Source organism: Neophocaena asiaeorientalis, unplaced genomic scaffold (genome assembly GCF_003031525.2).
Source record: "Neophocaena asiaeorientalis asiaeorientalis breed wild unplaced genomic scaffold, Neophocaena_asiaeorientalis_V1.1 scaffold30, whole genome shotgun sequence".
Classification (NCBI taxonomy): Eukaryota; Metazoa; Chordata; class Mammalia; order Artiodactyla; family Phocoenidae; genus Neophocaena; species Neophocaena asiaeorientalis.
This window is the reverse complement of record NW_020174923.1, coordinates 11159430-11186541: the sequence shown is the minus strand read 5'-3', so window position 1 is coordinate 11186541 and position 27112 is coordinate 11159430. Positions and strand designations below refer to the sequence as shown.

Genomic DNA, 27112 nt, shown 5'->3' with positions numbered 1-27112 from the left:
CTGAGGGGAAGGTGATGGTCTTCCCAGCCAGCTCTCAGAATTTAAGACCCCACTTCCTAACTGGACACGGACGTAAATGCCCACCCCTCCTGCTGCGGGCACGGCCCCTCCCACAACTGTCCACAGTTCTCACCCAAGTCCAACTGCCTCATCCTCACTGCACACAATCTCTTCCAGGGCCTAAAGTGAATTATTAGGCCTTGGTATCTACACTGACAGTGGTTTTAAATCTCATTTGACACTGTCTTAGAGCAAAACAGCTTTGCTTATGTCATGACCTGGTCCCTACACCTGCCCCATAAATATACATTAACTGAAACAAAAGTTCTGTGAAAACTTCCTAAACTTCCTGCCTGTGACGAAGTTTGGTATTTTGCCATCTCATTACCCAAAACTTAGCTGGGTGAGACCCACAGAACTGATCTCCCAAACCACTCGTGGGGCACCAGGTGCCGCGTGAACACTGACACAGGCCACATGGGTGACTGCACTTGACGGCACAGCCAGAGAGTGCAACAGCCCACAGCAACCGCGGGGCACAGCCCCCTGGAAGTGAGCAACCCACAGGTGCTGGGAGCGGTGCCACGACCTGCGTGTGTAATTTGCTCAGGCTCTCCCATTTTCTCTGCAGTTGATTTGCATCTCATGCCCTTCCAAAGAGAAGGGGCACTGATGCCAGAGCCGTGCTGGAACGGAGCTTGCTGGCAGCAGCACTGGGGGGAGAGGGGAGGGCAGCTGACGACAGCCCAGATCAGTGTTTAATTGGCGGGGGAGAGGCTTCAGTGACTTCGCCAGGCGAGCCCGGGAGACAAGGAGGCGTTAACTCCAAAGCAGGAGGGCTGTCACACACCAGCACACTCAGCCCCAATAAACTAGTCCCCTCCTGGGCGGCTGTGGGGTTTTCTAGCTCCCTCATCAATCTGGCTCACCTGGAGACACTCACCTGTAAGACAATGGGAAGCTGCTCAGGTGGGTTCCTGTTCTCCACGCCCATCGTGAGCCACACCTGGAAGGCGGTCAGCTGCTCAGCAAAGAAGGGGCTGTGCTGTGGGACGAGCAGAGGGTTAGTCAGGGGCTCTCCTTCTTCACCCAACTCTGCCTTTACACGCCGCCCCCACCATCGATTCAGCCGTGTGTCTTTGTGAGGCCCTGACTCCACTCAGCCACCACCATCCAGGCGAGGGGACACAGGGCTGGGCCATAGCAGAGGAGGTGGTGAGACATGGTCAGACCAGGACGTTTCATATGGCAGAGCCAGGGCTGCAAGGACAGACTGGGTATGGGTAAGAGAGGGTTGCAGTAAGGTTAATGCCGGGGCTTGGGCCTAAACACCCGGAAGCGGGGTCCCAAGACCTGAGGCGGGAAGACTGAAAGAGGAGCCCGTTTGGGAGGAGCATGTGGGGAACTCAGCTTGGACACACTGAGTTTAAGGTGCCTACTGGACACCCGACCGAGACATCAGGGGGACGATGGCCCACGTGAGCCCGCAGTCCAGGAGATGGGTCTGGGCTGGAGAGACAGATCTAGTTTAAAGTTAAGTGAGAAACAGAGGGGACCCCGGGCTGAGCCCTGGAGCCCCCCAAGAGTGAGAGGCCAAGGAGGTGGAGACACAAGGGCAAGGCCAGCAGAGGGGGATCAGGAGTGGGTGGTGGCCAGGTTGCCAGGGAGGAGTGTTTTAGGGGGAGGACATGGTCAGCACCTTCCATGACTGTACAGGGTCAGGCAGGACCAAGGTCCAGAGCTGATGGTGACAAGGAGGGCCCTGGAGACCATTAAGGATGTAACAGGAGGGCCCTGGTAGTGGGCAGAAGCACAACCGGACTGGGTTCAAACAGAAGAAAAGATGATTCAGAGGCTCAAGAATAGACAGTTCTTTGCAGGAATCTGGCTGCAAAGGGGAAGGAGAGACATGGGGAGGTGGGGGCGGGAAATCGGATGGGGTCACGTGACTAGGAATTTCTTTTTAAAGGTGGGAGAATAAGGGTGTATTTGTAAGAGGGGGAAACTGCTGATGAAGGAGGGAGGTGCTGGGCTAGGGCCTTGGCAAGTGGACGCCTGGTGCACAGGTTGGGGGTAGCACTTTTGGGAGCGGGAGATGCAACACAGCCGGGCCAGGATGCAGGACAAAGGCCAATGTGGCAGAACTTACAGAAGATCCCTCTATTGCTCCTGTCTCTCAGCCAGGTGGGAAAAGGAGGTGCTGTGGATGGAGGGGAGAGCGAGCGGAGAGGCAACGGGAAGGAAGGAGATGTGTCTGGGCAGCCTGCCAGGCAGCGTTTAAGGCCCCTGGAGGGTAGTGACCGCAGCAGGTCACAGTGGGCTTCCCCAGCTTGGCAGTGGGGGTGCGGAGGGTGGCTTGTCCTCGCGCAGGCACTGCGGAGGGTATGCCTTTAGTGGAGATGATGAGGACGAGGGAAACTGCAGAAGTAGCAGCTCAGGTAGGAGGGGGCCCAGGCTGTCAGAAGGAGGTCCGGGAACTGAGAGACCAAGCAGTAGGACTGCTGGGTTTTCTGTCTTACATAGGCATTTCCACTTAATATGCAGCTCTGCTGTCCCTGAGCTCCAGACAAAAAGAATTCCAAATCTCTGCCTCCAGCCCACTCCTCTCTGTCCCACTCTGTCTCCCCAGGGGGAAAGCAGGTGTCTGTGTAAGGAAGGGTGGGTGGGAAGGCAGGGATGCGGGCTGCAACCCCAGGTTCCTGCACGTGTGGAAGTGTGTGCATAGAGGACTTCAAGCCGTGGGCACGGCTCCAGCAGAGCTGTGAGCCAGACCAGGTGTGTTCCCACCGCACCTTCCACAGAGGAGCCTGGTGGTCAGAGCCATGGTGTGTGCCCTTGTAAAGAAGTCAGTGTTGCATGAGAATTCGGCAGAGGACTTTCACACTTAGGAATGCGTGTTCTTGCAAAGTCAGTGTACGTGAAGTTAATCAAATTTGGAGGGCAACTTGGGGATTGGGATGGAGCCCCCAAAGTGATTTTCCTGTTTTTAAGTGTGAGTTATTCATAAATTGGTTTAAAAACAATAATCTTGTTAAATGCTCCCTCCCCAGCTGTACTGAGTGAGGGGGACCTTCAGTCTGGGAGGGGAAGTCGGGAAACTCAGATAATTCCACCTCCCTCCATTTCCTTCACTTAGTTTTGCCTTATGGATGCAAACACGCTGCTCATTGCTGAAGAAGCTGCTCAGTCCCGAATGACAAACATTCCTGATCTTTTCACCTAAAGCTGACAAAGAGGGAAAGCCTTTGGCCATCGAAGTATGCTGTGAGGTTTGTCATGCTTCTTAAAGCCACGGGGAAGATGACAGATCACATCAGCACCCCACCATAAGTGTGGTTCAGCATTTTAAGTAACACTTCACAGAACAGCTCAAGAGTTGCCCCGTGAGTGCCTGAGATTATTCACAGAGTTGATGTTTTGGGCCAAATCTTCATGATTACCTCCTGGAAATACTGTGTAGATTATTGGTGGGGGGAGAAGCAGAACCCAGGATGAGTGTTCTGGAGGAGAGCTGACAGATCGTGGGCAGAGGCTCTGAGTCATGTGGCCATGTGGCCTGGGCCTCCTGGGACGATTCTGATGCCAGGTGGTCAACCCTGTGGTTAGCCCATGTGTCAGATGGGCTGGGGGGTCTGAAAACAGGCGCCAAGCGCGAAGGACTAAGAGCAGAAAGGCCAGCTCTGGGCACAAAGAGCCACGCCCAACCCTGGGGGCCAATCCACCTCGACTTGTGAGGTCACTGTGGGGAGGGAGGAGAGCTAGTTCATCTTAACACACTCCTACTCTTCTCACCTGCCATCCCCAGTCCAAACACACTTATGTCGGCTGTTTCACAGTAAGTGAAGATTTCTTAAACGGATACCAAAAGCCCTAACCATAAAAGAAAAAACATTGGTAAACTGGATATGGTAAAACAAGAAACTTTTGTTCATCAAGTATAAAAAAGTGAAAATCAAGTCTGCAGAATGAAGATATTCACAATGTGTGACAAAGGATTTGTATTCAGAATATAAATAGAACCACTACAAATCGATAGAAACAGATAACGCAAAAGAAAAATGATCACATGGCTTGAACAGGCAATTTATAAAAGAGGATATTCAAAAAGCCCATAAAAACACGAAACAGGGCTAAACTCTATTAACCATCAGGGAAATACAAGATAAATCTCAATGAAATACCTTTACGTAATGAACCAGAATAGCCAAAATGAAAAAAAAAAAGGTGGAAAACATCCAGTATTGATGAGGACATGGGACAACTAAAACTCTCATACATCGTGGGAGGGACTGGAAATTGACTCACAGCCACTTTGGAAAACTGTCCGGCAGTTTGTACTGAAACTGAAAATATGCACACCTGGTGACCAGGAATCCCACTCCTCGTGTGCACACCTGACATTAACGCACCAGAGCACGAGGAATTCGCGGTACCTGGCCACACCCACCCACTCGCCTCAAGCACAAAATTTAAGGGGGCACCAAAAAGCATAGTAATTGAGATTAAAAAAACCTTAATGCAATATTTAAGAAAATAAAAATTAATATAAAAATCTATAATGAACAAAATATCAAAATTTCATAGAAAGACAGGTCCAGCATGACTGATTTCTCCTTCTGTCTCAGGCTCCAGCGTCTCGGCTGGGCAGTGGCCAGCACAGTTCGTGAGGTCCATGGGATAGACCCTGACCTTTGGGGTTTCCACACTGTGATAGGAGTGAGCTGCAAGTGAATGGAGCAAACTTGGCATTGAGTGGAGGCAGCCAGACACAAGGATTCTATTTACCCAAGTACCAACCCCTCAGGGCAGCACACACCCTGGCGGAGGTGGTGGCCAGAGCGGGAGGGGCATCGGGGGACCGCTGATGTTCTAAGTGGGTGCTGGTTACGCGAGTGCGCTCAATTTGTAAATTCACGAAGCTGCACGTTACGATGCCTGCAATCTTCTATGTGTGTGTTATGCTTCCAAAAGAATGAAAACTAAATAAAACAGCTAGCATGTGGCCTCCACCAGGTATCCCTCCCAGTGACAATTTGGTGAGATTATTCCCAGAGGCAGAATCCTGAATCTAGTAGATGAGAAATGAAGCTGAAGACGCTTGAAAGGAGGCCTGGCACTGGAGGGAGAGGTGAGGACAGAACCGTGGGGCTTTATCTGAGAGGTGTGCAGCTCCGACCCCTTGACGGTACAAAGGAAAACCAGGCACACAGCACAGAAAAGCATGAGTTGAACGAGGTTCGCAAACACGTTTGTGGAGACAGGCCCTGTCCCTGTAGAGGTGGAGCGTGTGAGGAGCTGGAGGCCAGGACTGTTCCCCACGGAGACTTGTCCCTGCCTCAGGGTTTAGGGTCTCCCAGGCAATGCCAAACATATAGGCGAGAGCCAAGTGAAGGCCCTGCCGGCGCCCACTTCAGGGTTCAAGATGCAAGGCCGGCTTCGACTCCCTTGTAAGTGCGTTAAAGGAAAGGTGGGTGGAAAGTGGCGAGCTGCTGGGGCAGGCACCGCAAGTGCTGGTGGAGAACCCAGCAGTGGGCACATGGGTGCTCGATGCAGAGTTCTTCCAACTTTGCTGTAGGTTTGAAAATGTTCATAATAAAATGGGAAAAAAAAATCAAGCAATGAAGGAGGAAAGATAAGATAAAATAGAGAGGGAGGGTCTCACAGCCCAGTTACCCCAGTCTCGGGGGGAATTGAAATCACCTGAGTTAACACACATGCATACAACCCTCCCCCTCCGTCACAGACATGCATTCACGTACACACATGTACACGGACACACACCCCACAGAGAACACACACACTCATACCCCATAGATATACGCAGGCACACAAATATATACGCACATACACCCCCCACAGAAATACATATGTGTACACACACACACACACACACACACGCACCCAGGCCCCTGACTCAGTAAGGCTGAAAGCTTCCCTTTCAATCTTACTGATGTGATGTGCACTGAAAGTTAAAAACCTCTGCAGTGAGACGTGGGTGCCTCTGGCTGCAGTCAGGGCTTTGTGAATACACCAAGGGCCAGGAACCCTTGTGTCCAGCATGTACCACGTACCAGGCTGTGTCCTCCAGTGCTCCTTGAATTGGATACAACTATAGTTCCCGTTTTAAAACAAGGAAACTGAGGCACCGGGGGGCTAAGCTGCCCACTGTGGTCTCTCCACTGGCGCCCAGAGACGACGGTGTGGGGAGCAAAGGCCAGTGACTCCGATCTCCAAGCCCCACCCTCCAACCCGTCCCCTCAGTGGACAGCTCAGAGCCACCTGCTTCCTCCTGGTTCCCCCACCACTCCCCCAGTCCTGAACACCTGCCCGGTCCCTTGGAGGGTCAGATGGGGGATCTAATTGTGCTCTAACTTGATGGGTGGCTTTTCTCTTTTCTCAACGGTTACTTGAGGGAAGAGACCGGGTCTCACCCACGTGCACCCAGACGTGGTGTCTGACGCACAGCAAACGCTCATCAAATGAACAAATCTTGAATGAAAGCAGGAGGGGCTGTATATGCAGGGGATGCAACAGGGGGTTCTTGGTGAGCTGATGTAACGACCCCTGGCGGGGTGGGGGGAGAGTCGATTTGCCTGCCTCAGGAGCCACAAGTGAAACATTAACTCGAGGATGACCAGACCACCACCTAGGAAAGTACATGGGGACCAGACATCCCCTCGGGGCCAAGCCTCAGCCTTAGAGGCTTCACCTGGCCACTGGGCAGCAGGGCCGCAAGTCGAGAGCATCCGTTTGTGGTAAAAAGGCTGAGAACCTGGGATCAGGGAGTGCACGTCAAGAAAAGCAGACCTATGACAGCAACACTGTAGAGAAGATGTTTTTGAGAGCTGACCATTTCATAATCTAACTTTAACCCCTGGTTGGTGCAATCTTTTAAGCTTCTGGATAATGCATCTTCTCCCAGGTGGGTGAGGGCTGTCTCCGACACCTGACCAGGGGCTCTGCAGCCCAGGTGGCCAGAGAAGCAGCTGCCGCGGTGGACCACACAGGATGCCCTGGGAGGACTCACCCGAAATGCCGTGCCTTCTTCGATGATGGTTGGCAGCTGGGAGAGACAAATGTCGACAGCCAGGTCCCAGGCCTGCCTGGGGAGAACAGAGAGGAACCCAAAAAGCGTTACTGATGGGCTCACCCAGAGGGACCCAACAGCAGAGCAGCCTGTGGGTGGCTGAGTCGGGGCAGAGCCGCTGTTGAAGGGCACAGGAGGTGAGGAACTCTCAGCTAGCTAAAGGCATTTTGTTTATGACAGCTTTTCTCTTCAAATTGAAAGGAGAAAAAGCTCAGGAAAAATAAAGAGACTTGTCCACTTTCTAATGCAGTTTCTTCCCCCAACTTGAGCCCACCTAGTGCAGCAGCCTGCCCATGCTAATGGCAGCTGGGGCACTGGGTGACCGGACCATGGCAGCATCACACACAAACCTGCCATGAAAGGCCATGGTCAGGCCAAGGCGCTTCACCAGAGACGGGCCAGGTGGGGCTGGGAGAAAGGGTCCGCCTCGGCCCACCCACTGCCAGGCCCCTGCACCCCTCTGTGGGTGGTCAGCACCTGTGCCCAACACAAACCACTTGGGACAAGACACGTGGTGCTCTGTATGCTGGGGATGCAGCAGCCTCTTTGAGGAGTAGTCCTGGCCACCTTCTCCAACTTCTTGTGGTGCCGGACCCAGCTCCGCACGCTTACAAGATGTGCAAGACAAGGTGGTGCCGACTGGGTCATGGTGTCACCTTCCCAGGGTCAGTTTCACCACCTGTGAGGCAGGCTAAAGTTAGTGTCTCCCACAAAGGGTCCCATGAAGGCCTCAGAGGGTGGCTGACATGGAGGGACACACACAGAGGCCTGCTATTTCCTGGCAACGTTTAACACTGATTCTAAACTGGACACAAACGATCCTCTTACTTTCTCTGTGGTCCCAGATCCAAGTGCGGATTCCCAAGGATATAACGATTTTCTCACTCTGACCCCCCCTTTCTTTTAGAAACGTGCTCCTCGTGGAAAGAAAGTGATGGTCAGAACAAGGGGTTTAGTTTCCGGTATTGCAATCTCTTCCCAGCGCAATTTCCTGACACACTCAAGGATTCCATGTTAGGTTTATTTAAACTGCCTGTTTGTGTGCAAGAGGCACCTATTCATGGGTCTTAATAAAGGATCAAAACAAGAATGAAAAATGAAAACATGCAGAAAAACAGTAAAAATGTAAGATGAACAAAAGAGTAGAGAACTCGTTTTCATTTTTCAAATATGTGGAATATATTTCTTTTTTCCAAGACTGGCCCCTTCTGCACGCCCTTCCCCCACCAATCTAATTAAGAGGCAATCAGGAGATAATCAAAAGTTCCTCAAAGTGCGGGCAATAAATAGCTCCCATATGCTCAGTAAGTGCCCAGACTGCAGGCAAAATGGTTATTCTGCAGCATTGAGGGAGACACTTACTCTCTGTTAAGACAGAAGTCAAGTCAGTTATTGCAATTAAGCTCTATAAAGATTCCTTGAACTTAATCAAATAAAAAGTTTTAACTTCAAGAGTTAGAAGAAAGTGTGCACCAGTTGGGGGGAGGTGAAGTGGGCAGAGGGGGTCCAGGGCAGCTGGTGGTCTTGCTACAGCTGCTACACAGTGGGCACCCCGAAACTGCACCTTCTGTAAAGCTGGCTTCTGTGCCCTCTTTCAGAACTATCTCCTCAAAATCACGAGGCAAGAAGAATTCTAACCCATTAAAGACGTCCCTACTGGGGTGTCCTAGACAGAGTATCAGAGGAACTAGGCTGCCCTAGCGAGACCTACTGGGGCGGCCTCAGTCCTTTCCAAGGAGTGAAACAAAACCTGACGCAGCTGCAGCGGGGCCTGGGCGCAAATCTTCTGAGTGTGGCCCGTTGGGCCTGTCGGCTCCCCAGGGCTGGCCCCCCACCTGGGTCCAATCACTCAGTGGGGTTGAGTCCCCACCAGCCGCACTCTTCTGTGCCAGAAAAGCAGCTCAGAGGAGACTGCTGGCTTGAAAGGAAGCCCCGGAGGAGGGATTCGCCTGTTGTCACCGGGAGCAAGGCAGGGCCATGACTGGAGGGGCACAGCTGTCTAAGTGAGAGGGGACAAGGGACTCCGTTCAAGGCACCGAGGAGGACAGGAGGAAAGGAGAGGACGTGGGAGAACACCTAAGATCTACTGGACACCGAGTGGCCAAACAGACTGCCAGCCAGCAGTGAGGCTACAGCAAGCCCCAGGCTGAGGCCGGCAGAGAGCAGCAGGCTGGCACTGGGCTAGCCGGCCTCCCTCTGGGGCCTGTGGTCGTTGATTCTCTACAAAAGGAAAGGGTCAGGTTGGGGACCTCAGAGTTCCCATCAAGCCCTAGATCACATGGCAGCCTTTTCAGCAGCACAACGGTACCCTCTGCTGAGCATTTACTCAAGTTGGTTAAAAGTGGCTACATTTTCTAGGGTAAAATCAAAACAAACTTGGAGTCTTAATTTGGGATTCTCACTAAGGGAAAGTGGGAAAGCAAGTCCTGTAAAACCTTGAGCCGTGGCACCCAGGCGAGCATGGAACTTGGGAGGTGTCCGCGTTCACACTTCCCACAGCCCCTGTGACCAGCCGCACAGGCTGCGCCCCCAGGGAGGGAGGATCCCGGGCCTCCCCACCCCGAGGCGCAGACCAGCCGGGCTCTGAGCCGTGGGCTGCCGATGAATCACGGCCTGGAGAACGTGCCATCCAGGCAAGAGCTCGGGTTTTCAGGAAACGGGCCTAAGATGGCAGGCACCCAAGGAGTGGGCTGGGAGGACAGCCTTCCAAGAGCGCCCGGCTCCATCTGCACCGATCAGTCAGCCAGCCAGGCTCACTCGATGGGAAGGAACGCACAGGTTATTACCATGGAGAAATGCAAGGTTTCAGGACCTGCTGAAATTGAAAGTGAAGGCAAACGGCTCCCTGGTGGCTTTGCATCAAAAATTAAACAGAAGCCGGGTGCTGAGCATTTCATCATTGGCACCCCTGCCTGAAGCAAAGTGTGAATGTGTATGACTTTGTGTTTTAACCTCAATTTTTGTTAGGCTTTGTTCCCTTCCTCCCCCTGCTGAAAATTCAACCTCTCCATCACCACCCAAGGAATATAGTAACTAGTTGGCAAATTATTTATTCCAAATGCTCTTTCCGACTACCTTGGCTGTGCACTCCCTGGGGACGTACAAACTTTCGTCTATTTACGAGGAGGGAGAAAGAGCTATGGGCATTGTTGTTGAGTGTTTCATCACCCGAAGGAGCTCTGCTGAAAGCCCACGGCAACGCTTCACTGGCAAGGAGCCCATGCGGCGCCTCAGACCTCAGGGGCAGCTGGCAAACCTGAGTGCAGGCAAGCATGACCTTCCAGGTTTCCAGGCTTCACATTCTCCTGCCTTTGCATCTGAGCCCACTGCCTGTTCCCTCCACTCTCCCACCTCCCCTAAGGCCAGGACTTTGAGCAGGACACCTGCCACCCAGGACAGAGACCACATCCCCAGCCTCCCTAGACCAGGCACCACACACGGCTGCGGGGAAGAGCAGAGATCCGTGTCCCTCCCGTGAGCCACTCAGCTACACAGGAAAGAGGAACAAATCCCCATTTGTAAAGCCATTGGATCTGGTGTTACCAACTGATATTCCAACCACTACCTCTAACTACCCCCAGGGGAGGAGGGAAAACATGTGGCAGTCTTTCCATCTTAACCAAGTCAGTGGCCCTCAACGTGGCTGCATGCCCTATACAGCTGCCTGACCCAGTGTTTACACCAAGTATTTCTGGCCTCTGACTTGGCATGAGACAATTCTGCATGATGTCATAAAGAAATAAAGGTTGTCACTCACCCTGAGTGGTTTTCTCCTCCCTAGATCTACAACACGGTAGCACGGTCCAATCAGAGGGCCATGTTAAATGTGGCAGCTGGACACAATACCAGGACCCCACATGGTCCGACCCTGAGTCTGTGTCTGCAGTGACACGAGGAGGATTGGGTGTGCAAGGGCGTGACGCCCACCTGGAAACGCACAATGTGTCCAGGCTGGGTCGCCAGTGCTTGATACTCAATAAATACTCAGGTATAATTTCATACCTTTTTAGAACGGCTTTTTATGTTCTTTACAAGGCCTCCCAATGCCCTGTGCATAGTGAGTATGCAACTACTTGTTAAATTAAATTATCCCTGCAACTGTTGTTTCAGTAACAATCCCATTTGGTTTGCTGTACGTTTGCTGTACAGTAACAAATATGGGACGAGTCTAATGCATGTGAATGATTTCCAACTCAGGATTTTAATGAGCTCTTTCTACAACATTTAAAAAATACCAAATGAGATCAAGTGCAGGTACTAAACCTCAGGGAATTCTACTAGTTAACATTTTTTTTCATGCAAAGAAGCACACAATGATTCTTCTGTCTCCAGCTTTGCATTTTTGACAAGGGAGACTTCAACCTTAATAACTTAATTTAAAAAAATAGCTTTTAGTGTTTCAAAGGCTTAAAACATCTACACGTAGATTTTTAATTACAAAAGTAATATCTACCAACTTTATTTATTTATTTATTTATTTTGCGGTACGCGGGCCTCTCACTGTTGTGGCCTCTCCCATTGCAGAGCACAGGCTCCGGACGCGCAGGCTCAGCGGCCATGGCTCACGGGCCCAGCCACTCCGCTGCATGTGGGATCTTCCTGGACCGGGGTGCGAATCCGTGTCCCCTGCATCGGCAGGCGGACTCTCAACCACTGCGCCACCAGGGAAGCCCTCTACCAACTTTTAAAAGGGAGCATTCTCATTCCAATCCTCCTGTCCTGGTATTAGCACCATTAGCATCTTGTTATAGTTTTATCCAGCCCTTTTCCCATGCATAATATAGAGGTAGTTATACTGCTGATACAGTCTGGTGTTCTGTTTTTGTCATTTAACATATATTTTGTATAATAATAAATAATCTTCACAAAGTTTTAAGATGGCTTACATTTTTTCAAATATATGTATCTCAATTACATCCCCATTCTGTTAGGTACTGGGATTCTCCCCGGTTTCCCCTTTTATAGCTAATATTGTGACAAACGGCATTCTTTTTCAAAGTCTCTCTGACTGTCTCACCAGTCCCGTTCCTTGGTTCTTCCTCAGCAACCTGCTTAGTCCCTCTCCTGAGCTGGAATGGGTGGATGCAAAGTGGACAGGGCAGCAGGGGCTGGAGTGAAGCGGGAGATGTCAGGGTCCAACAATGCCGGCTGGGAATGTGCTGGTCCAGGCTGGGTCAGGGGTCAGGCCGCCTCCCTGTCCAGGGCTGTGATCCCCAGAGCCCTCCCTCACAGCATCCTAATGCTGACCCCCACCTCTGAGTCCGCTTCCCACAGAACCCAACGTGCAACAACCAGGATTCGCCTAAAAGGGAGCGGGGAGGGCATAAGGCCACAGACAGTGCGCTTTGCAGGATGGAGGACCATGCAGGCTGAGGGACTAGATTGTACTCAAGTCTTCAGGGTGCATATCAGCTGCAGAGGGGCCCTGGAATGTGCAGGGAGGTTGGAACCAGGGAAGTAGAAAGACCCCAAGGGTGCATGTATGACTGCTAGCAATTCCATGCGCCCCAGGATACCCGGGAGGCTTTCCACATGTTCATCTGGGCCTCTGTGGGTTGCTGTGTTAGCTCACGTTTCTCTGTACAACAAATAAATACAAATGAGGATTTGTTTTATGAGATTCATGGAGAGCTAAACTTGCAGGCAAGAGGGCCATATTCCTAGTTTTAGAGGAGGGCATGGAAAGGTATCAGTAACAGAGACGGGAGGGATTATGAGACACTGCTGTTAGACTTTGGACCTTATATTAAACAGCACTTATACAAATCCCAGAATTCAGAAATGTTCTAAGAGGCCAATACTAGAGAAGGATCTGTGGGATGATGAAGAGAGACAGGTGTGACTGTTCCGCACCAGCCATCTCTGCGTGCTTCCTCCCTGGGTCCCCTTCTCTTGCTGTCATCTTCCCTGTCTGTTCTGTCTGCTCTCTGCTCAGGCTGTGCTCCTTACTCTCTTCTCTGGGACAACACGTTGTTTTTTACTCTTTGCAGCTGAGCACATCTTAGAGAAGGCAGTTTTATATCCAGAGAAACATGCACAAGAAGGAAGACTGTCCCACGGACTTGTTGGTGGGGTGGGCAGATGGAGGGAAGGACATAGGCAGCTTCTCGCTAAAAGCTGGCGCCTCGCGTCCACCCTGTATTTCTTCCTCCTGGGGGGAACTGCTTGGCCAGTGGCCCCAGTCACCCAGGAGGCCATTCACACTGGGCAGCTGGTGTGACGCCCATTTCCTGTGGCTTAACTAGTTTTCCATCCATGACTAGTCGCAGCACTGACCCTGTTCAGCTCTTTTTTCTTTTTCTTTCCTTTTTAATAATAAATGTTTTATAAAAACCTGGTTCAGAAAAAATAGAATTTAAGGCATCACTTTACTTAAAGGATAAGGCTGTTTTGAGGATCTCCTTCTTCAGAAATGTGGGTTTTCTTTCTAATTATTTATCCTAAGCATTAGAGAGGCTTTTCAACCCCACCTCCCCAGTTCTAATCTTCATGGAGTGAAGGAAACTGCGTCTGCTGTCCTGCCAGTCTGTTCACACAGGATCTAAACTGCTGCACAGAGACCCTTCGTGCGGTCTACTCCTATTCCTCTGTTTCTCCAGTTTATTCCATAAGCTCTTCCAAAGGGTACGGATGAGGCGTGTTTTAACTTGATTTCTGATTATAGTCTGGTGCTTGGCCAGCATAGTGCATCTTGATTTATCTCACAGATAAGAATGTTAACTCCTGATTTTCCTTGAGTGGATGAGAGCAGGTGAGTTTACCACCTCCTTCTTAGTTCTCTGGGTTTACAGAGTCAGGGGAAAGTGGTCATGCACATATTTAAAAAAAAAAAAATCACTACCCAAAATAAACCTGACCGTGAAAATACACCATAGAATGGTTTTTAGGGCTAAACCTAAGTGAATTACTCTTTTTAAATATTTTGTATTAGGATTTCTCTCTGGATATGACTAAGACACATTTTCCTTTGTTACCGCCCCATTTGAGTACTTCCCCAAATTCTGCTTGTGTCACAAAAGCAAGGAAACAGGAAGAAACCAAACGCCTTCAGATATAATGTCTAGATTCAAAACAATTTCCATTATTACTGCTGTTATCATACTGTACTTACTACTAGCAGTAGTGTAAAGAGCAGTAATCCAGTTTTTTTTTTTTTAATATTTATTTATCTATTTGGCCGTGCCGGGTCTTAGTTTGGAATCTTCGTTGCAGCATGTGGGATCTTTAGTTACGGCATGTGGGCTCTTAGTTGCAGCGTGTGGGATCTAGTTCCCTGACCAGGGATTGAACCCAGGCCCCCTGCATTGGAAGCACAGAGTCTTAACCACTGGACCACCAGGGAAGTCCCAGTAATCCAGTTTTGAAGGAAATTTATAATCAACATACAAGTATCATAAAGATCACACTCGTGCGTGTGTGTGTGTGACAGCATGTGTATATGTGTGAAATAAGCATGCAAATTAACTGGTCATGAACCCAACACTTTTAATTCTCTGGAGCAATCTTGGATACACCTCATGAATTCAGCTGGCAGCTTCCTTCCTCAATACAAATCCCTACAGAGTCAGAAACTCACCCGCAGGCCCTCTCCGCCCCGAGCTATGAACTGCAGGGCCTCTGTAGGCACTGGTCCCGCTCAGCCCTGGATGACCCTTAGAGGCACCTGCACTTCTGCAGGGGACTTAGGCAGAGCTGAGGGTCGACCTTATTAACTCGTGTACACCACTCAGGCCTCCACGTTTGGAGCCACGTCTTCCTATTTTGTTCAAATAATTCCCTTACACTTGGACTATCGCAGAAACGGGAAAACCATGCTCCTTAGAGAATCTGATGCTGGTCTGAGAGAGACACTTACCACATGGCGTGCATGTACGTGGGGGGCAGGCGTGGACTGCTGACGGGGGTGCAGTTATACGACCTCATGATCCTTTCCGCCAATAAAAAATTTCGAAACAGACTAGCCACCAATAGGTCCTGTCTGAAGAGCTTTTGGAAGAGATCTGAGGGCAGAGAAAAGATAAAAAGGTGACTCCATTGACTCACGTCCAGCAGTTAAAGCCAAATATACAAATTTACTATCCTTCTACCAGAAGTTGCAACAAGCAGGTTGGAACTGACATGCACATTCCCCACTGGCAGCACCTACATGACACACGTAATGTGAACAAACAGCAGAACCCAACCAACCGGTCACAGAAAAACACAAACGTGTCTTATACTCTAGTAGTAATTTGGGTTTTAAGAAATATGGATGGTGTGTGACTCTGAAGGCAGATGAGCCCTGAGTCTGCCCCAAAAACACTAAGGACCCGAGCAGATACCACTCTGAACTCGCCCTGCAGCACTGCTCTCGACCTGATGCGCGATTCACTTCATCCTCTCAGAACCTTTGGGGTCCCTTCCTTCTCCCGCCCACATCCTCAGGTTTCTTCACTGAGGGGAACTCAGTCCTCCCATTTGACTTCTCTCACACCCCAGTGCCAGAGTCTCCTGACTCCGGGGCAGCAGCCTTCCCGCCAGTCCACAGCTGGGCAGCCTCACCCCGAGGAAGCACGTTCCATGCAATGGTGTCCGTGATGGCCGTGAAGATCCAGTTCAGCTCGCCCAGGGGGGTCCTCCTGTCGTTCAGCCGCCCGGGAATCCTAGGAAACACAAAACAGTCATGGAGATGGAAACAGGTGACAGAGGCAGGAGGAGGTGGGAAGAGGAGGGGTGAGGGGACGACAACGCGTCAGAAGGGGCTTGGGGGGTGACTCGGCCATGCCAGGAGGACCTCCTTGCCTCGCCGTGATCTTTGAGACTCCTGTACGTCTAACCTCACATCTTAAAACTCAGCCTCCACTTCACTTTCTTCCCTTCCCCATCTGCACAGGAGCAGCGGGTGGGCCCCTCTGGCACCCCTGTGTGACAGTAGGCACAGAGCTCTGCCGACCAGGCAGGCCCCCGGGGCCCTGGAGCCCCCCACAGCCTTGCTCTCAGCCTCCAAGTGGACGGACCCCACACCCTAATCAAGACACTCCTGTCGGGCAGGACACGGGTCACCTCCCAGAAGCTGAGGGCAACGGGAAGACCTCTGTGGGCCCAGCTCTTCACCACACAATCATTCACCTGTTCAACATCAAAACAGACCTAGTCAGGCCTAGATTCCACCTCTTAAATTCACACGTAGTCCTGGGCGCAGCATCGCTGGACTGAAAATGCCAGCGGTGAGGATGTGAGAGGTGGGCCAGCAGCATCACAGGCCTCCCAGTGGGGTGTGTGAGGGGAGCTGGGCTTGCTTCCCCGCCCCCTGTGGGGAAATTTGAGCACAGGAAGAAAAAACGCAACAGACAACTGGGCGACACTCTTTTGAGTGGTGCTCCATTTGCGGCCACTCACATACAACGCCTTTGGGTGTATGAGCTGGCACAATCCTTCTGGAAAGGACAGACACATGAAGGACAGAAAACATCTGTATCCTTTCCTCAGTTAAGTCTGCTCCCAAGAATCAATCTTGAACCAGAAACAAAGAATGTGGAAACAAGGTATGTTTTGCAGTGTTTTATTTATAACAGTGAAAAGTCAGAAACTACCTATGTGACCAATAATAGAGAAATGATTAATTATGGAACAACCACAATGAAATAACTACAAGTTATTAAACTGTTGTTTATGAATATTTTAATGATATGGGGAAAAGACTGCTTTGTAACATTAAGTAAAGAAGTGGGACAAATATCGTGCCATCATAATTACACAGAACACGTACAAGGAGAGCCGATCAGGAGGAAAGCCCCGCAGTGAGGCAGTGGCGACACTCTCCTTGTCTTCACATCTGCATGCAGTCAGCATTGGATGCCACTCCTCTGCCCACTCACCTGCCTCTCGCCCTGACAGCTGGTGGTGACAGGACGGTGTTCTTGGAAGAAGGAGGGTCTGCTGAGGTCCAAACCTGGACCAAGCGCATCATGGGTGTGTGCAGTGCCCCTTAAGTCAGGTGAAGCAACACAGCCCCGGCTGGCTCCTTGGGGTTTGACCCTTGGCAAAGGCCGCTGCGTCCCCAGCAGTGAGGAGCTGCCCTGCTGCCAGCACTGTGGCCGAGCCATCGGAGGGAACAGAGGCCACTCCTTGTCAGGTGGAGGTCAGTGTGCATTTAGCTGTGTTTTTTAAATCCTCATCTTGTGACAATCGCTGGCAGATAAATGCAAAACTAAGACTCCCACTATGATCTCCTGAAAATTCTACTGATGTCTTTCACTAAAGCTCATCATGAAACCACAAACCAAGCCATCTGCCCGACTGATTTCAGACAGACCTGGGAACCATTCAAAGTGATCAATCAACCAATCACTGCAAGACCCATCTGCATTCGGCAGCCTGGGATGACAAAGGTGGAAGTGAGTCCCACTTCCCTCCCTTTTCATGTCATGTAGAATTAAGTCACTTCAAAAAAAAATAAAGAAAGAAGTAAGTCACTTCAGAAACTACTTGTTTCCGTTTTCCTTCCTGTAGTTGATCCTAAGGACGTCAAAACCCAACCTGCTCTGGAAGCTGTCTGGGTCAGCGATGCAGGGCCACGAAGAAAGGCACAGCACAGAGTGTCAAGCCCAGGACACATTTCATTACACAAGTTTCTACCTACCCCTCCCCCCAATTCATTAATAATCAAGGTGGTTCTTTTAAAATTTAAACCCACAGTGTTAATCAAGGACTAACTTTTATGTGAAAAGCACAAAAAGCTATAGTTTAGGAACAGATCATGGAACTGGGAGATGAGAAAAACGAACTCCAGTCCCAGCAGTGCATGTCTGGGTAACTTCTGGTGTCTTGTTTCTCTGCTCTGAGTCACCCAGGTTAACCTCATATGCAAAACGGAGATCAAAATAAAGTGGATAGCACTTCCAAAGGAGATGCAGCAGAGAGCCAGCAGACACTTCCTTGGAAAATGCATGCCACCTCCTCAAACTCCTCATCACCGCTGTCTGCCGTTGGATTTATTCTCACCTCCTCCGACATCTGGGTTCACCTACGGCTTCCAGCACTGCCCACTGTGTGGAGCCTGACTGCAGCAATGGCGACTCTGCTTCTGGATCTTACAAGATGACCCTAGCTGCCTTCACCCCTTGCTTGCCATCTTCACAGCTCAAATTTAACATGTCTAAAATCAAGCTCATCCTCATTACTGCCATCTTCTTCTCCTCTGTAGCATGTGTCCTCACTCCAAGAGTCCCCGTGGATTCTCTTCCATCAGAGCTCGAACCCTCAGAGACAGGGCCCACTCATCTCTTCCCCAAGTGTAGCTCGTGTTTCCTGCTTCTTGCAAGGCACCTCTTCCACTGCCTTTTGGTAACCACTTCCACTGCAAAGGTATCCTCAATGGCCTTTCTTGATCCAGTTCATACTAGGCAGGGTGACAGCCCCCGGTATACCTTTGTTCAAAAATCTACAGGGCTCTCTGCTTACTACTGCAGTGGTTTCAAATAATTCCCTCTATTTCAACAAAATCTCACTTGGAATAAAGGAAAGCAGAGTTCCTATGGCTGGAGGGGTGAGGGCTGGGAGCCACCAGCTTCCCAGTGGCCCACGCCTCCCCAGATGGGCCACCGCGAGGCCTCTGAGGAGCAAGAGCGAAAACTCTGCCAATGGACTTAGGTAGAAAGTTTCCACTTGCTTCAAAGCCATCACCTTGACACAATAAACTTTGAAACTAGTTCCCTCTGTTTGGGTCCATTACCTCGCAGTTGGACAAAAATATCAAACTCAGTCTCCTCTCATTTGCCCACTTGGAACAGCCTCTCACGTGCCTTGGGCTGGTTCTGGCTCAGTCTTCACAAGCGAAGCCCAACTTCCCTGTCCATGAAGATGTCTTGACCACAAGAGCCTTTGCTCAGGTCCTTTTCAACTGCATCTCACTTGGGATTTCTTTGGCAGCCCACCAATTGCCTACTTTTCTTTTTATTTATTCAGTGTTGCTCCATGCATGTTAATTATCTGTGTAACTAGGTAATAAGTTCCTTGTAGGCAATGACTTACTTTCCTCGATGTAAATCAGTCTCTTCACAGATTCTGGCGGAGTGCTGAGCACATGCACGAGCTCACAGCCTACACATCTGACTCACGTTACTTCCCTACTTAAGAACATTTACTCCCACTTGGCCAGCAGCTCCCTGAACCCCGTGTGGTGGAGTGACTGACACGGAGGGGCACCGCCCACAGACCCCCCAAGAGGGGCTGGCTGCTCAGCGGGAGTAGTATGTTAGGGTACACCATCCAGCTGGGAGACGAGCCCATCTCAGCTGTCAGGTTGGCCACAGCTGATGATCCCCAGGGCAGAGGTGCGGGGCCTCCACAGGCGGCCCATGCTCTGCAGCTCAGCATCATGGCCGCTGCTTCTTCGCCTCCGTCCCGTGCTTCTCCCCAGTACGCTTGTGTCCCTTGTCTCTGTGTCTGCCCCCATCAACCAGCCAGCACCGTGGTCTGGGGTAGGTGTCTCACCCTGCCTGTCCACACCTCCATTCGTTACTTTCTGTGTCTCCCCAGCTTCCTCTCTCGCCAACACGCCGATGTCTAGCTACACAGAACTTGTCCTCCTCAAACAGCTCACGTGCCTCCAGACCTGCGCAGACGCCCTCCTGCCTCCCTGGCCAGTGGTCCCCCCAGGCTTTCAGGTTCTGCTCTGAGGCCCCCACAGAATTCTGTAGACGACAGCTGGTGCCCGGGCTACGTCTCCCACTAGGCTCGGGGCTCCTGGACGGCAGGCCCACGTGCTTCCTCGTGCTAACCCAGTGTCCACACGTAGCATCTAATGCATAACAGATACATATTTGATGAGTGAGTGGATGGATTCTTGCTGCATGATCACAGCTCTGTGTAAATAAAATGCTAAATGAAAAACTATCGTTTCCAAGAAAATGACACAAACTCACTAAAAATACTCAAGTGATAAGAAGATAACACAAATCATCCCAAATTTCACCATCTAAGAACCAGTAGAAACATTTTGGTGACCATTCCTCCAGATATCTCTTTATGCACAAAATCAAATAATTTTAAATGCACTGAAATAACCATATGAAAAGACATGCTACATTTTTGTTAAAAACATCCACAGGGCTTCCCTGGTGGTGCAGTGGTTGAGAACCCGCCTGCCAATGCAGGGGACACGGGTTCGAGCCCTGGTCTGGGAAGATCCCACACGCCGTGGAGCAACTGGGCCTGTGAGCCACAACTACTGAGCCTGCGTGTCTGGAGCCTGTGCTCCGCAACAAGAGGCCGCGACGGTGAAGAGGCCCGCGCACCGTGATGAAGAGTGGCCCCTGCTCGCCACAACTAGAGAAAGCCCTTGCACAGAAATGAAGACCCAGCACAGCCAAAAATAAATAAATAAATAAATTAATTTAAAAAAAAAACCATCTACCAATACACTTAGGAAAAAAGTCTGCGAAGGTCTGCACCAAAGTAGTAACAACGATTATCTTGGCATGGTAGAGATTATGGATGATTTTAATTCTTTTTGCTTATCTGTATTTAATAACATACATGCTGAAAACACACTACTTGCATAATAAAGAAAAATGAAACTTTTTTTTTAATAAGAGGGAAGCCAAGCAAGTTTACCCGAAAAGGGAAAACATTTGAAAATTTCATGTTTTATGAATTTACATCATCTCATATTCAGTTCAAATAAAGGAGGATGCACTTTTACTTTGTCTGCTTTAAATGGCTTTATGAAAATGATGGTGCAGAGAACTTTGGGCTAATTCATTTACTTAATGCAAATAATTCATTACTTAGAAATGCTCTGTGACTAAGAAAATGGGGAGGTGAACCCAGCAATTAAAAACAACCTCATTCATTCATTCATTTATTTATATTTTAGCTGTGCCAGGTCTTAGTTGCAGCAAGCGGGATCTTTGTTGTGGCATGTGGGATCTTTTTTTAGTTGCTGCATGCGGACTCTTAGTTGCGGCATGCAAACTCTTAGTTGCAGCATGCCATGTGGGATCTAGTTCCCCAAAGAGGGATCGAACCCCAGGCCCCCTGCATTGGGAGCATGGAGTCTTACCCACTGGACCACCAGGGAAATCCTCAGCAATTTTTAAAAAAAATAATCCTTTTGAATATCCAGGTCCGTATATACTGGTTAGATATTTGGTTAGACAAAGACAGATAAACGAGATCAGGGTTCTCAACCTGTGGGGTAAGGGACAGTGCTCATGATGTCACCAAAAGGAGTCCCTGAATATGTGTGCAGGTACATTTTCTCAATCAGTTAATGCTATACTGAAATCAGATGTGTGTGCGTGCGGACACACACAATCTCAATCATTCTAAAAATTCAGCTGACTAGGAAAAGAAAACTACTTGACATAAACGAAGGTTGGGAACTTCTGCCCTAGATAGTACATTTGAGGACATATTTCTTCATACGCTGACATTCTGCTGAACCGGACCAAGCCACATCTCTGTAAGACTTCTTTCTAATGTCTCTTTATTTAAAATTGTGTACAATTCAACACTAATATTATCTGTATTTCCTATTACACAATGGCTTTTTTCTAGCCATTCACAGATTTCAGGTGATGATCATCCAAGTCCATTTCAGTGTGTATGGAACCTGCAGTTTATAAAGTGTGATATGGTTTGTTTGCAGCCTGAATGGTTTGCAGTTTTACAGAGGAGTCCCCCTTTAACTGGACTGCAGGACTACGTCTGTGTAGTCAGGAGGAAGAAAATGAGAAAAACGCAGTGAGAAAGCCTGGTTGGAAATGTAGCCACACTTGTTTAAATGCAGCGAGCCTGTGGACGATGCACTCAGCTCTCAACGCAGCCACTGGGATGCTATCTTAGTGCTGAGTCAGCCGGGCCCTAAATTACATCTGCAAAGCCTGGGGTGCACGGTTCAATTACTCTCTTAGGGTTTAGAAGACCTCCTGGCAATGGCAGGTGAGGTGACTCAGACCATTCTCCCACTGAGAACAACCAGAAAGGCTGTGTGTGTAGGGGTGTGTGTGTGTGTGTGTGTGTGTGTGTGTGTGTAAATCTTTTTGAAGGCAATGGAAGGCTGGCAAGGTTGTGGGGAATCGTGGGGCCAAAACCTGAGAGAGAAAAGCCCCAGGCTTGAGCCGGCACCCGGGGCTCCATTTGTCCCAGAGGTACCTGGCAACTCTGAGAGGCAGAGAGCCTAAGCTGAGCTTGGTGGACTCACAGGCTGGAGAACAAAAACTGAGGGCCCACCAAGGAGATGGAGCTCAGGTAAAACCCCCAGTCTTGGAGCTGGGTGCAAAGGATGAACTAGAAATAACACAAACCTCACAGCCTCAAATCATCCCAGATTTCTGTACAATTTCCATTTTCCATTTGCAACATTCAGTAAAAAATAACCAAGCATTTATAATAAATATAAATGGAATATAATCGATAATAATTTTGAATCACTACATTGTACACCTGAAAATAACATAATATTGTAAATCAACTATACCTCAAAAAAACTCCAAACAAAAAAACAAACAAAACACCCCCAGGCATTTCTAGGTTTAAAACCAAGAAAAACAACTGACAAGAGAAAGAGATGGACAGAGGATTCAGATAATGGCAATATCAGACACCAACTTCAAAATAATTTTACTTAATGTGTTCATGGAGTTAATGCACAGGATGAAAAACTCTGGCAGAGAACTGGAAACTATAAAATAAACTCTGGAAATCCGGGAACCTCAAGAACTTAACAATACACTATATTAAATTTAAAAACTCAATAGATGGGCTGAACAGCAGATCAGACAACATTGAAGAGAGAAATGGAAGACAGGTCAGAAAAAAAATACTCAAAATTAAGCAAAAGAGACAAGAGATTGGGACATAAGAAAAAAATACATAAGAAACAGTGGATATTGTGAAAAGACCTAACATGTACATACTGGCATCCCCAAAAGAGAAAATGGAATAGAAGCAATATTCAAAAATACAATGGCTCAGGGACTTCCCTGGTGGTCCAGTGGCTGGGCTCCACACTCCCAATGCAGGGGGCCCGGGTTCGATCCCTGGTTGGGGAACAAGATCCTGCATGCATGCCGCAACTAAAAGTCCCCATAACGCAACTAGGAGTCCACGTGCTGCAACTAAAGATCCTGCATGCCGCAACGAAGATCCTGCATGCCTCAACTAAGCCCTGGCACAGCCTAAATAAATAAATAAATATTTAAATAAATAAAAGAAAAGCATTTAAATAATGCAAGGAAAGAGTCACTCTTTAAAAAAAAAAATACAATGGCTCAGAATTTTCTACAACTGATGAAAGACATCAAGGCACAGTGTCTTAGTGAGCTCAGGCTGTCGTAACAAAATACCATAGACTGGGTGGCTTAACCAACTGAAATTTATTTCCTCACAGTTCTGGAGACTACAAGTCCAAGATCAGGGTGCCAGCATGGTCAGATTCTGGTGAGGACGCTCTTCCTGGGGGCCATAATTCAGTCTATAGCATTCAGGTTGAAGAAATGCTATAGTCATAAAGCAGGACAAACACAAATAATGCCCACATAGGTACATCAAAATAAAACCGCCAAAATCCAAGACAAAGAGAACTTCCTAAAAATAGTCAGAGGAAAAAATGCATATAACTTTCAAGGGAACATGTATTAGTAAGGGTCTCGTCAGGAGACAAAAACCATGCCAGTAAATTAAGCAGAGATATTAAGCAGTATATTAAGCATTTAATATTAACTGCTTTAACTAAAATATGGAGATTAACTAACTACTAAGAAGGACAAAAAGAACTCTAAAAAAGACAGGATTGGTATCTGTAGGGAGCAGCTACTACCTCTTCAGCTCAGGGAGTACACCCAAAGAAGGAGCAAATTTGGAAGAGGCCCCACCCAAGGCTACGACTTAGATCTTGCTGGAGAGGGTGTCGCTGCACCCCACTGGATTATAGAGAAAATCATTACCCCTCAGAATACAGGTGCATAAATCTTTAATAAAACATTAGTAAGTCAAATCCAGCAGTATATCAAAGGGTAATACACCATGATCAAATGAGGTTTATCACAGGAATGCAAGGTTTGTTTAAATTAACATTTGAACATCAATAATGTAATGAAACTATTAACAGAACAAAGGAGAATAAATTATTATCTTAATAGATGTAGAAAAAGCATTTGATAAATTTCAACAGCTGTTCATGATAAAAACTCTCAGGAAACTACTATATACAAAAGACAACTTCCTCAACCTGATAAAGGATATCTATGAAAAATTCACAGCTCACATTACCCTTAGTGATATAAGATAAAATGTTTTCCCCTAACTGATCCTTAATTAGGATCACAGCTTGGAGGCTCAGTTTCATCACTTCTATTTAACTTTGTAGTGGAGGCATTGGCCAGTGCAATAAAGTAAGAAAAAGGAATTAAAGACATAAAGATATGAAAGGAAGAAGTAAAATTGTATTTATTTGCAGATGACACAATTACATACATAGAAGATCTTAAGGCATCTATAAAACAGGTATCAGAACTAATTAGTGAGTTTAGCATAGTTAGAAAAATGAGGCTAGTATACAAAAATCAAATGCATTTCTACATGCTATCATTGAACAATTTAAAAACTGAAATTAATTTAACAAACTATTTGCAAAATATACACAGCTCAAACTACAAAGCATCAAGACAACTAAGTCAGTATGTGATAATGATCATGGTAGATGAACCCACTTAGTGCTACAGAAACACCATGAATAAACATCTAAATTAGATTGAGGACTCCAAGAACGGGTAGAAGGGAATATACCACAGTTAAAAACACAAGTTTGGAGCTATAAAGTTTGGGTTTGGTTCTTGAACTTTTACTTACTATTGTATGACTCTACTTCTTTCATGCTCCATCCCTTGAAAATGCCAATAAGGACCCACTTTTTTTTTTTTTTTTTTTTTGTGGCACGCGGGCCTCTCACTGCTGTGGCCTCTCCCATTGCGGAGCACAGGCTCCGGACGTGCAGGCTCAGCGGCCATGGCTCACGGGCCCAGGCGCTCCGTGGCATGTGGGATCTTCCTGGACTGGGGCACGAACCCATGTCCCCTGCATCGGCAGGCGGACTCTCAACCACTGCGCCGCCAGGGAAGCCCAGGACCCACTTTTTTGGATTAAGTTAAATGAGATGGTGTATGTGAAGCACAATGGCTGATATATAGTAGGTACTCAGGTAGATGCACATACAGCTCTAATAATAAACTGACTCTCAAGGAAGGTCCCTTGTCAGGGAACTAAGATCCCACAAGCTGTGCAGTGAGGCCAAAGAAAAAAAGAAAAGAAAGAACTGTTGGGAGGATACCCAGTGAACTACAACAAGAGTGTTCAGTAATGATGGTGATACAGGTGAAATGCCTCAATGTCCAGCAGATGCCTGCAGCCTCTGTCACTTCTCTGCGGTACTTAAAATTCCAGAAACTAAATACAACAGTCAGCAACAAAAGAGGAAGATTTGGTCCAGCATCACTACATGATGGGGGTTAATGTCCTCCTGGGCATGTGACATGCACTGTTGACTGAAAGCTTCTCTCTGGACACCCAATCCTGATCTCACTGACCAGACCTCTGACCAGAACTAGGCAGAGGCCTGAGGATCTCTCCTGCTCTCACACAGTGACCTCGAAGCATCTGTCTCTGACTTCCTCGTTGTAAGATGTATCCCCTTGGAATCCCCCTGAACAGCTCTGACCACTCCCCTCAACAGAGAACTTCACTTTATACTGCATTTGTCACAGTCAGAGATGTTTGATGCCATTTGATGAATTCATGGGATTAAAATTAAAAGTAAACAACAACAACAAACTACAAAGTATTGCTGCAGTAAATTTTTAAAAGACTTAACTGGGGAGACACACCACGCTAATGGATCAGAAGACTCAGTATCGTTAAGACGAGAATTCTCCTCAAATTGGTCTACAGATGCAATGCAATCACAGTACAAATCCCAGCAGGCTTGTTAGAAACTGATGAGCTGATTCTAAAATTGACATGGAAATGCAAGGAGCTAGAACAGCCAAAACCATTTTGAAAGGGAGCAGATTTCCAGTGAAGCTACAATGATCAAGATAGTGTGGTTCTGACATAAGGACAGACATAGAGATCTATGTCATAGGACAAAGCAAAAGGACTACACAATTATATTCAAATGATTTTTGTCAAAGGTACCAAAGTAGTTTAATGGGAAAAAGACTTTATTTCCGTGATGGTGTGGGAACAAATGTACATCCATACAGAAAAAACTGACCCTTGACTCACTGCACATCACGTATAAAAGTTAACTTGAAGCAGATCATAAACTTAAACATAAAAGTTAAAACCATAACAGTTTTAGGAGAAAATCTTCACTACCCCGGGGTACACAAAGATTTCTTAGGTGGGACACAAAAGTATAAATCATAAAAGAAAAAACTATTATGTCAGCTTTTATCCAAATGAAAAACTCCTGGTCTTTAGGAGACTGCTGTGAAAATGAAAACAAAAGTCAGACTGATCAAAAATATTCACAAGATGTAGATCTGACAATGACTTATATCCAAAATATGTAAAGGACTCTTGAAGACAAACAACACAATTAAAAAGTTGGCAAGAGACATGAATATACATTTTATTAAAGAATATAAATTAATGGCCAATAGCACATGAAGAGCCACTTAGCACCATTAGTCACTAGGCAAATGCAAGTTAAAGCCACAGGACACAGCATCACACACCCATTAGACAGCTAAGATTAAAGAGACTAAGAACACCAAGTATCAACGTGGATGCAGAACCTCTGACCACTCACACATGACTGGGGCGAATGCTGAGCTGGGAAGTTTCTGATAAAGTTAAACATACACCTGCCATACCACCCAGCCATTCCATTCTTCAGACACAAAAGAATACAGTATCATCTTCTATTTATCTGAAGCTCTAGAAAAGATAAATCTAATGTATGAGAAAAAGCAGATCAATGGTTGTTTGGGCCTGGGGGCTAGGGTGGGAGATTAACTGGGATGAGGTACAAAGGAACTT

General features: G+C 48.0%; 1 protein-coding gene across 2 annotated transcripts in view; it reads right to left on the bottom strand.

Annotated features, from left to right (window-relative positions):
• The window catches only part of RPTOR (regulatory associated protein of MTOR complex 1), a 337424-nt gene that overhangs the window by 83671 nt on the left and 226641 nt on the right, over window positions 1-27112 (bottom strand). For both annotated transcript variants that reach the window (XM_024760891.1, XM_024760890.1), the window contains exons 8-11: window positions 15629-15729; window positions 14943-15087; window positions 7028-7103; window positions 944-1045 (exon numbers count right to left, since the gene is read on the bottom strand). In XM_024760891.1, coding sequence (XP_024616659.1) covers window positions 944-1045; window positions 7028-7103; window positions 14943-15087; window positions 15629-15729 — 424 coding nt within the window. The remainder of the gene's footprint in view (window positions 1-943; window positions 1046-7027; window positions 7104-14942; window positions 15088-15628; window positions 15730-27112) is intronic.